The sequence below is a fragment of the Schistocerca serialis genome, chromosome 4 (genome assembly GCF_023864345.2).
Source record: "Schistocerca serialis cubense isolate TAMUIC-IGC-003099 chromosome 4, iqSchSeri2.2, whole genome shotgun sequence".
NCBI classification, from domain to species: domain Eukaryota; kingdom Metazoa; phylum Arthropoda; class Insecta; order Orthoptera; family Acrididae; genus Schistocerca; species Schistocerca serialis.
In genome coordinates this window covers 298,445,191-298,456,888 of record NC_064641.1, presented here as the reverse complement: position 1 = coordinate 298,456,888, position 11,698 = coordinate 298,445,191, and the positions used below count along the sequence as shown (strand labels likewise).

The following is an 11,698-nucleotide window of genomic DNA, read 5'->3' as shown; positions in this document are numbered from 1 at the left end:
AACGCGATCGTGAGACTGGGAAGGCATGAAACACCCAATGAGGCAATCTATGTCTCAGGGTCACCTGCTGCCACCAGATGAGTACCTGTGTGATCGACATCCATTGTGTCTGAAGCTCTAGCAAGATCTACATCCTCAGTGGACGCCGGAATCTCCACCTCATCCTCAGACACAGAGCTTGTAGGTAGTGTTGGTGGGGGTGCCATCGCAGTGACTTGGTTCTTGGGGGTCTTTTTCTTTTTAGGTTTCTCTCGCTACTCCTTAGGTTTGCTTGGCTGGGAGGGCTTCACAGATTCAGTCTCGGGGACTGAGGAGGACCATGAAGCCCTACGACCAGCTACCTGTGGTCGCTTCATCCACTGGCGGGTGTCAGCTTTGCCACTGGTAGGAACATGGGAAGGGAGTGACCCAAGGGATCCCTTCCTTTCGAGAGGAGCCGAAGAAGGGGTTGCAGGAGGAGCAGGGAGGGATGTGTCCCCCACCATAAAGGGGGCAGGTGGAGTCTGACAGTTCTGAGAACCAACTGTATGTGGCGGAACGGAAGATGGTCGTAGCGGCGGCGTAGCTTGACGTCATATGCACAGGTTGTAGCCTCTCATGTTTTCTCTTAGATTCAGAGTAGGTCAGTCTGTCCAGGGTCTTGTAATCCATTATTTTTCTTTTTCTCTGGAGAATCCTGCAGTCTGGCGAGCAAGCTGAATGGTGCTCCCTGCAGTTGATGCAGATTGGAGGCGGGGCACAGGGAGTATTGGGATGTGAAGGACGTCCACAATCCCGACAGGTGATGCTGGAAGTACAGTGGGAAGACATATGACCAAACTTCCAAAACATAAAGCATCGCATCAGGGGAGGGATATATGGCTTTACGTCACAGCGGTAGACCATCACCTTGACGTTCTCAGGTAATGTGTCACCTTTGAAGGCCAACATGAAGGCAACAGTAGCACCTGATTATCCCTTGGGCTCCGGTGGACGCGTCAGACAAAATGGACACCCCGCCGCTCTAAATTGCCACGCAGCTCTTCGTCAGTTGAAAAAGGAGGTCTGTGATTATGGTACCCTGGACCATATTTAAGCTCTTATGGGGCGCGATGGAAACAGAGACATCCCCCAGCTTGTCACAGGCGAGTAGTGCCCATGACTGGGCAGAGGATGCTGTTTTGGTCAAGACCGACCCTGACCGCATTTTGGACAAGCCCTTCACCTCCCCAAACTTGTCCTCTAAATGCTCCACAAAAAACAGGTTTCATTGACAAGAAAGATTCCCCGTTAACTCTCGTACATACAAGGTACCGGGGTGAATATGCTTCACTGCTATCCTTAGCCTGGCGTTCTTCCCATGGTGTGGGCAGGGGGGGGGGGGACGATTTGGGATTGTATTTCTTAGCACTGAAGTTAGATCTTGACCGCTTAGAGACTGGCGGTATTTGACCACCAGCAAGAGATGGCGTACTATGCTTCATGGTGTGTCATCCGCCCTGATGTCACCCACTCCGACCAGGGGCCCACCCCACGGGCGCCACCCAGCTGCAGCAAAGGCCACCTGGCAGGATGGCCATTGCTGAGAGTCCCGATGCCCCAGGGTGACAGGCATGTACTCCTTGGCATACGTGGGGAGTTAACAGCAAAGGCATAAGCTGAGCAATCCCTGTGTGGTCAGGGGGCTACAACCGACAGGGTACATGGCGGCCCCACCAGAACGGACTGGCTACGACGGTAGGTAACAGGCGCAAACGAGCTAAGAAGTCCATTATCGTCGACAACGCGGAAAGCGATACAGCACAGAGGATGGAGGAAAACGCACCCAGGAGGGTGACCTCGCCCAACAGCTGGAGAATGAGCGGAAGTGCAGATCCACGATGACGAAGAATGCGAGAGGTCTCAGTACATGATTGACACTATGCTCCATGTAAGGCCCCCTTCCTCAATTGGCTCGCTCTTCGGGAAAATTTTGAAAAATAGAAGTCAAATCCTACAGGGGATCATCACATCAAGGCCGAAACACGTGACACCTTTTAGTCGCCTCTTACGAAAGACAGGAATACCTCAGGCCTACTCTACCCCTGGACCGTCAGGGAGGTGCTGCTCAGACAAAATGTCAGAAAATATCGCATTAAAAACGGAAGGAAGAGTGCTATCTCTCCTGTACCGCACCAAATCTAATATCACTCCACCGGAGTCCAAGGGATAATCAGGTGCCACCGTTCATCTTGGCCTTCAAAGGTGACACATTACCTGGAAAAAAGGCGCTCCAGAGAATGACAAGCAACAGTATGACGTGCGGGTGGCGAAGTCGGAGTCGCGAGGAACTTATACGCCTGATGATGAAGTTCAACAGTCAGTTATATTTTCACACTATACGTGGTGCCAATGGAATGCTCATTCAGGTAACAGTAAGTTGCACTAAATCGTATGTGTATTTGAACTTTTCTAAAATTCTTATTATTGCACCTCTATACTCCATACGCTTCGACTTTATTAGAGAAACATCAATTATAGCTGATTCGGTTACATATTATTCTCCATATGGCAAGGTATGTGAAGACTACTGTGCAGTCTATAGCACAAGACTTGGGTGATACCATTGTGTTTATTAGGAGGCGTTAAGACTGCGATTGACGTCTGAATCCCAGTAATGCCTCCCACAAACCTGATGTACGTACTCATCAACAGTGAATTGTCTGCTGTGAATCATGTGACGTACTGCTAGTAGTCACTGACTTCAACGCATGAATATCTAAAAAGCAAGGAGCCTAGAATATGGAATCTTGTGAAACAAGCGTAAACGCTGTAACTTTTTATTTGGAGACAGTCTAGCAAAGCATGGTCAGTATATCGTATGTGTGTCTATATTACGTGTATCCTATGTGTACACATCTATCGTATATGTATATATCTTATATTCGACAGGTGAGGTTCACTGTCACCATGAAACCACTTCCATGAAACTTACTAAAAGCGTAAGCTGCACTAACAGATTACAAATTATTTTTGATCAACTAGGTAAATGATTCATGATTGTCAATACTACAGTCTCTCAATTCCATCTTGCTTAAGTGGTGTAAATCGCGCCACAGGTATTTGCTTGTGGCAGAACTTGTCGGTTGATGGTCTGCTCGTATATTTGTGTGTTGCAGAGCCTGGGGAATGCTGATCAGTCTCGCACCGACAGAGGCATAGCTGTATGACGATTTACTTGGCACTGCAAAGACTTATGTGAGACGTAAATAAAATCAGAGTAAGAAGTACAAATCGATTATTTGGCAGTGGCTATAACACAAAACAAAAAACGTTTTCGCTTTGTTCTAATTTTGTGCAAACTTTTACTGAACCGTACGTCACACAAAATTGCTTACAGGCTACCATCCTGTTACGAGATAGGAAAAAAAAGGCTCTCCTTTCTGCTGAATGGCTCCCGCCTTAACACAAATATGAAGATATAAGTCAACTGCGATGCGAACTGCTGAACGTTGCCTACGCGTTAAAAAGACTGAAGAAACAATACGATTCTGTCTGGTAGTGGATTGTCTGGCGGTAAAGTGAGAAGTGACTTGCTTGCCAAAAGAACAAATTAGAAAGCGCATTCTGCTCTCCGAATGGCAACGAACGAAAGGACTAAAACAGAGAGATTCACCGTTAATGTGTCAGTGAAGTGCTGAAAATGCTGTCAACTTATACCAGATATAAAGGAGGAAACGCATGTTAAACAATTATAACGAAGGGTTGCAGCTCTTGAACTCTGCACATTAATTTACCTGTTAAAGTGGCTACGAAAGAAAAATAGTCATAACAGGAATACAAGAGCAAGAGTGACAAATACATACTAACGCTGATTTACGATCCTTTGTTCGGCAGTAACGAAGACTAATTATAGAGATTAATTAAGCTGGTCAATTGTGAACAGTTTTGAGTACTTACATTAAATTAGTAAACCTCTTGAAATATTTATTTTCTCCAACAGCTTTGAATCCTTTGAGGTTCATCGTCGTAAAAGACGTGCAGGTGTCATACATAATTACACCTAAAATATCGTTCTAGAGCCAGGGGGAGGGGGGTGGTGTGGACCAAACTTCGCAAGGCAACAAAGGCGGCATAATGCTAATTTGTCGTACGTTTTGAACCTAACAATTCCGGGAAGTAAATGATGTAGCTTGTGACACGTGTGGCGTGTCTGAGTTATGTGGATTAAAGCAGGCGAATAGTACCTGTGAAGTCAGTACTTTTCTAATTTGCCACTTGCAGCTCAGATTAGTTGTATTTCCGTCACAAATGCATTATCAGTATTTGTAAACACATAATAATTATCCTAAGTAACGCAGTGCCTTAAGACAACGGCAATGAAAACTGCCAATGAAATATTGGTACCAGGGCCATATGCCCGCTCCCTGACTTCCTTCTTCCCACCCCCTCCCTCCCCTGCACCCCCGCTCCATAAAACGCTACGCACGGAATTTTAACAATAATATGACTCCTACACGCCTCAGTTGGATATGATCCTTAACTCTATAACATTAAAGGGGGGGTGGGCGGGGGGAATATTACACTGTTACTAAATCATCGTAAATTTTACCACTTCATATTTTATGTGGTAATTAATTACAATATAAGGTCGCCAACGGTATATCAAGTACACAATAAATACAAAATGTTCTGTTTACATTCTGTACTGATAACACAGACTGGTGGGAACCACGACTTCGTACCAACTGCAATCGTAAATTTTGCGAGGTTTTAGTAATCTAGGGTTAAATTTCTCAAAACTAGCAGTGGAATCTTATCTTCCATTGCGTAACGTCTGCGTATGTATGTCTTAACTGACAAACAGAAACAGCTCATCAGTTTCTCTTCAAAATAAACGAGGCAAAGATGAAACCGATAGTTGTAGGGACGAGAATGGAAGTCATAAATTTGGAAATGTTTTACAAACACTGCAAAATTACGTATGACAACTCATGTGAAGAAAAGGAAGGAGATACAGACAAGCTGAATAAATGTTTATGGCTATATTTAATATACAGTGTTTCTCATACCGAACGTCTCATCAAAACATTTGTCTGGAAGAAAACCGTGAGCAGTGGCGATACTAGACTTGTAAAAACTGAATATTCGTATCATGGTGGCATAGGAAAAATCATACATTAGGTATGTCAAAGGGAAAATTTTTACTTACGCGGCTAGAAAGTGTAAGAAAATAAGTAAAAATGTATGTGTGCGTGTGCGTGTGTGTGTGTGTGTGTGTGTGTGTGTGTGTGTGTGTGTGTGTCGAGTTTCAGCTGGGTTGGTAAACAATGCGATGCAGCGACGACAGACCGATGAAGTTTTCAACATGGAGGAAAGTGCCTCAAGAAATGGCCAATGTATCACATCACTAACAAAAAAAAGGGAATAGAACCAAAATCGACAAAATAATGGGATCTCGGGGTAAAAAGGGAGTTTTGGAAAGAAAAACGAAATGAGAAAATTCTGGAATACAAAAAACACTGATGAAAAAATGAAGTTAATAAACAATTTGAGGAATTCAACAGAAAAAAGGTATTTTATCGCCACTTGCAGTAGATCTGTGCAGACATACTATAGACTATGAGCCAAGTCACGACAGAGAAGAACAAAATCACTGTCCTAGATGTCGCGTTGGCCAAGGTCGCAGACTTCTGGCAACTGCTCAAAATCTGCAAAGACAGTGGGGTACCAGTAACGAAAGCGCGTTTGGTGCTGTTGGGATCTCTTGGAAACCCGTATGTCACGGTGTCTTTTGATACGCAAGATCTGACCAAACTGTATTCACCCGAGGCAAGCGGCCGACAGTTGTGGGTTCGCGCATCTCTGGGCTTAGAGCGAAAGTGGGAACCGGCAGCCGGCTGCTTGAGAACTCATTGGTCAGGTGTTCTGTCTCCCAGCGAGAAACAGACCTCAACTTCTCGAATCAGCTAATATAGGATGGCATCAGTGATAGCATCACTGACTAAGGGCGTTTAAATAGAACTTTAAGAAAGGTAGGAAAATACTTCTGCATATCAAATATGACAAGATAAAAATTTCACTATATCCTAGTAAACATCAAGTATTTAGTTCTGGGGACGAAGGTTTGTAGCACAAATGGATAAAATTAAGAAGCATCGTTCCATACGCTCTAGACAAGTATGTTCGGAGCAAGGTTTTAGGTATGAAAAAGACAGTGGTTCAATAGCCGTGTTAAAAAGTTGCTACGCAAGGTAAGGGAGCATCACAGATCTAAGGTAAGTCAAAACCTAGCTGACAACCAGAAGCTGAACGATAGGGGACACATCCGAAGGACACTAATATTCGCCGGCCGAAGTGGCCGTGCGGTTAAAGGCGCTGCAGTCTGGAACCGCAAGACCGCTACGGTCGCAGGTTCGAATCCTGCCTCGGGCATGGATGTTTGTGATGTCCTCAGGTTAGTTAGGTTTAACTAGTTCTAAGTTCTAGGGGACTAATGATCTCAGAAGTTGAGTCCCATAGTGCTCAGAGCCATTTGAACCATTTGAACACCAATATTCAGTGAATATTTACGTAAAATTTTACCAGCCGGTCTGGCTAAAAGCCCTGAGAATTTTTCGTCCTATGTAAAATCAGTAAGTGGATCGGAATAGTCTATTCTGTCGCTCAGTAGTCATACTGGCACCAAAATGGAAGGTAACGGAAACAGTAATACTGAATTAAGTCTTCCGAAAGTGTAAACGGGGAATGTCTTAACACGGTATCTTCTTGCAATTATCGTTTGAGCGCGGGAACAACAGGGGTAAGTATCGCAGTATAGAAAATCGACTACTATCGCTTAGTGGTGAAAGGGCATTTGGACCAGATGAGATACTTCTAAGATCGTGTAGATGTTATGCGAGACATTTACCTTGAGAGTGAACTGTCAGTCGCTTCAACGTTCATCAATCCTCAGAGAGACTTCCTGCAGTTCGCTACGGTCTTGTGGTGTTACTATTTTCATATGAACAACCACGCCTTCTACAAAAAGCCTCATGGAGCTTTCGATGTTATCCACTAGATCACCATGAGGCTGTTTGCGAATAATGCGTTTGTCTGTAAGAACGTATCAATACCAAAAGACTAGCAAAGTACAGGAAAACCTATTGAAGATTGGTGAATGGTGAAGGGAATACAGTTGGCTCTGAACGTAAATAAATGCGACGTATTGCAAAAACAGAAGAAATCCAATTGCTGGGCACATTAGCTAACGAATATACCTACGAGTATTTATCTAGAGCGACCTAAAGTGGCGTGACCAAATAAAACGAATACTAAAGAAAGCAGTTGTCAAGCTGAGATTCATATGAAGATTCTTAAGTAAACATAGTTCATCCACGAAAGAAGTGTCTTGCAAGGAACTTGTTCGGTCGATTCTAGGGTACTGCGCGATAGTCTGGGACCCTTACCAGATAGGACTAATAGAAACTACAAGAAAGAGCCAGCGAAGAGCGGTGCATTTCGTCTCAGGGTCGTTTGTCGGCGTGAGAGCGTTGCAGATATGCTATACAAACTTCAGTGGCAAACGCTACAGGAGCGGCATTGTACATAGAGTAGTGTATAGAACAGGGCATTTTGTACTTAATGTGGTGTGTAACATGCCATTGGAAAGTTAATAATTGTAATTAACTAATGCATAACCTAGATATTATGACTACCTTTGAATAAAAGATTTAGTTGTGAACTTTATGTTGGTTTAGCACCAATTTAACATTTTCCCCTCTTAGTGTTCTAGAACAGACTTGTGTTTGGGGTACATTACTAATAAGAGCGTGTAGTGTTCTGTTGGGGAGAGAGGGAGACCTGGCTTGCGGTGCCTCCGCCCCCCCCTTCTCCTTCTTCTCCTCCTCCTCCTCCTCCTCCTCCTCCTCTTCTCCCCCCCCCCCCCTCAAGAGCACTACACGCTCTTACTAGGAATGTACACCAAACACACTTAACCTAGAACGCTAAAGGGGGAAAAATATTACATTGCTACTAAACCATTGTGAAGTTCACTACTACACATTTTATTCAAAGGAGGTCATAATATTGAGGTTACGCATTATTTACAATTATCAGGTTTACAATGGTATGTTGCATACCAAATTAAGTACAAAATGTCCTGTTTTATAACTGCTGTAATAGTAAATTTTACGAAGGTTTAGTGATCTAGGGTCAACACAAAGCATGAATGAAAATTGCCAAAATAGACGGAAGAAAATCATTCTGGACCACATAGCTGAAAAACATCGCATCATTTGGAGATGAAAGCTCTGGTTTCCAGCCGGGTGTCAGTGCTAAAATAAGACGTTTCTGAGAGTGTCATATTCGTTATCTTCTGCCGCATTGAAATGTTGTGGTATTTTAACAATGACATCCTGCTGAAACCCGAGAGCTTTTCATCACTATTATACGCTGAGAAGTCTACATTCACACATCGTACCGTCTCAGTGGAAAGAACAGCTAAGCCAAGTAGTCTACTGCAAACGCTCGTAATTATGAAGGCTGGATTAGTGGAGTTATATACTAGGGCACAGTTGTCTAACTAGCTGTGAATGGGAAGGTTTAAGACAAGGCTGCGATATTTCCGATTGTGGAGGATACAGTATACAGCTAGAACATAGGAAGAGACGGGGAACAAAACGAAATTAGTAAATTGATGACGAAATAGTTTTTGCCTTCGCCGAAAAATTGTATAAGGTATCAGCTGTCATGGAAAAGAGTGTATCCCACTAATTCAGAGACTACAGCTTTCGATCATTATAATAAAGCCAATAATAATTACAGACGGATCATATGAGCCGGCCGGGGTGGCCGAGCGGTTCTAGGCGCTACAGTCTGGAACCGCGCGATCGCTACGGTCACAGGTTCGAATCCTGCCTCGGGCATGGACGTGTGTGATGTTCTTAGGTTAGTTAGGTTTAAGTAGTTCTAAGTTCTAGGGGACTGATGACCTTAGAAGTTAATTCCCATAGTGCTTAGAGCCATTTGAATCATATGAACATTATTTGAGTACATAGCTTACTTAAACCTGAACTATATGTAGTAACAATGAATGTGGCAGCACATATATTACCTGCTTTGCAAATTATCCCCAAGAAAATTATAAATCAACCTTAACATAAGCTTGACAAAATGCGTTATGCTACTTTAAGTCAAAATACTGATTAAAATACACACACACACACACACACACACACACACACACACACACACACACACACACACAAAATACTACATACACCTCATAAAATACGGTCGACCATTCTCAGTGCTGCAAATCACTACCATGTTACGTTTATAGGAGAGAATCGGCTTTCTATGATTACAAGTTTCTAGTTAACGTAACAAGCACTCTAAAACAGGGGCTTTGAAGAACCTGTTTACGCAACAACGTATTGTATACGCTACTGCATGTTTCTAGTAAGCATGGAGTCACATGACGCTGTTTCACTCAAATGCATGTACGTGCTGGTCGCAGATATTGCATGAATACTTAAAAACAGAAGGAATGTCGCAGAAATGTCATTAGGAACCATATAGGCTACTAAGTTTCCACAACAAGGGAATTTATTTTAGCATCAGTGCTCCCTTTTTCTACACACTTAAAATGACTTTCAATATATTCAGGAAAGACTATTATACAACAATGAATATACTTACATAAGACTTGATACACTTTCGCTCTTCCATTAGCATTAATCAGAAAATTTACACAAGAAAGTAGCAGTATTCTCTATAGAAACTTTCAACTGTTCGTTCCAGTAAACAACCATTGACTGCACAAAACAAAACTCCGATTGTTATAACAATCTTAACAGCAGTTCATTATTTCCAGAAGGTTGGATTGATGCGCAGCCTCCGCTCAAAATTATTATACCAGTTACGTAAAGCGGATAATGGTACGTAGTTCTCATCTATTGCAGGAGTAACCTGTTGCACAGATAGGGTAAAACTCGCGACGTAGTTCACGAAGTTTTCTATCATCTTCTGTCCGAATTCCACAATTGGCTTAGTCGTTCTGTCAACAGCACGAGACGCTTGTTCTGAAACAACCGTTAAAGGCTCCACAGATATTCCGATTTGAGCGTGATGCGACATTTTCTGTTCTCCAAATGAGAACCCCGCGAAGTTTTTAGGGTTATCTTTCTTGAGGTCAGCAATACTGAAAATGGCAGACGGCTTGTCGTTTGATATGTAGCCCAGCAAATGCCATGTGGGTGGAGCTTCTGCATCCGGCCAGCTGAAGTAGACGAGTCCCGCCGTCTCTGGGGGAAACGGTTGGGTGCCAGTGAGGAACACGACGACGTCTGCAACAGAATCTGCCTCCATCACCGTCGTTGCAAACTTTGTTTCACCGCACCGCTGGAAGTCTGTCTGCACTAACTTTCCTGACGCAATAACGCCGAACATTTTCAGGGTTCGGTTAAAGTCCTAGTTGCCACAACACTTCGACGAGCAGCCAAACAGAATACTAGAGGCGACTCACCAGTAAACAGCACGCCCAAAACAAAGACTATATCATTCGTCAGAGGTTATATTGCGACAGCAGCTAATCAGAGACGTTTGTTAATGCGTGTTTCGCTCATAGAGTAGAAATATCTCTGGAGTGAGCATTGCGTCCAGCGCATGTTGTCAACATTAAACTGGAATTGTCACGTGATCTAGGGACGACGTCGATTGCTTAGCACCAACTCGCGTCCGCCATCAGGTAACGTCACGTCTCGTCAAATAACACCAAAACATTCTACAATACCTTTCGAATGGAGGCATTCGCACAGGTCGTCAACGTAACGTCACGTCATTTCACGGTACGTCAAGATTTCTCGGGAAGAAAATTTTAACGGTGCCAGTCTGTTAACATCTTAAGTTAACCTATTTTCACCGCGCTCATTCTCCTTATAATAGTTGATTTTGTGCTGTTGTTTCTTCATAATCTTTATTTTATAATAGCGCTTTGTTTTAGTGACAAATTGGAGATGTTCCATGACGACTGGGATATTGTTTCCACTTTCTTACACAACCGAGGTCGTATATCTGAAGGCGAAAAGTTATTTAGGTTTTACGATAACACAACGGCGCTGACGCCCACAATGTATATGTATAAGAACATAAGTAGACGAAGCAAATTCCACCATATGCCATTTTAAGCAAAAAAAGTAAGGTTTAATGAAGGAGTAAAATACAGTTGTTTATGACGTTATTAATTACGGAAGAAAAAACATAATGGATAAATTTAACAGGCTTCATTAATTCGTTTGAAGCTTTCTCTGATGTGTACGGATGTACATATTTTCCCTAGCAAATAATTGTCGATGTTTTGAAACTTTGTCTCACTTCTCAGTAATTTACCAAACATAACTGATCAAGAACATAGGTTATAAAGTTTGCTTCGGCCATTGACAAATTTTTTCTTTGTTAGCTCCTTAGTTCTGGTACTATACTCTAACATCTTGTGCATATTACGGATGGTGACTCAAAACCCCAATTTCGCCGTTCAGTACTGTGTTAAGCGACTTGACGAGATATGACATGAAAGACATCGTAAATACATGCTGACGTGAAGCTTCTGTGTCGTCATGCTCGTTCATTTCGCTCTTCAAAGCTAAGAGCCCAATTTATTTCAAATATCAGACGTAATCTTCTATGGTGCCTGCAAACGTCTATACTAAATCCACAGCACTTACGAAGGGATTCTGTCTTTACTAGCGATATGACAACA

At 43.0% G+C, this 11,698-nt stretch overlaps 1 protein-coding gene across 1 annotated transcript; it reads right to left on the bottom strand.

The window, feature by feature from the left end:
• Window positions 1–9,804: 9,804 nt before the first annotated feature.
• LOC126474404 (protein OPI10 homolog) lies at window positions 9,805–10,389 on the bottom strand. The gene has a single exon (XM_050101872.1). It carries the CDS (start codon window positions 10,387–10,389, stop codon window positions 9,805–9,807), a length of 585 nt encoding a protein of 194 aa, XP_049957829.1.
• Window positions 10,390–11,698: the final 1,309 nt, after the last annotated feature.

Coding starts and splice junctions, on each gene's coding strand:
- LOC126474404 (XM_050101872.1), bottom strand. CDS start 10,389: ATGTTCGGCGTTATTGCGTCAGGAAAGTTAGTGCAGACAGACTTCCAG.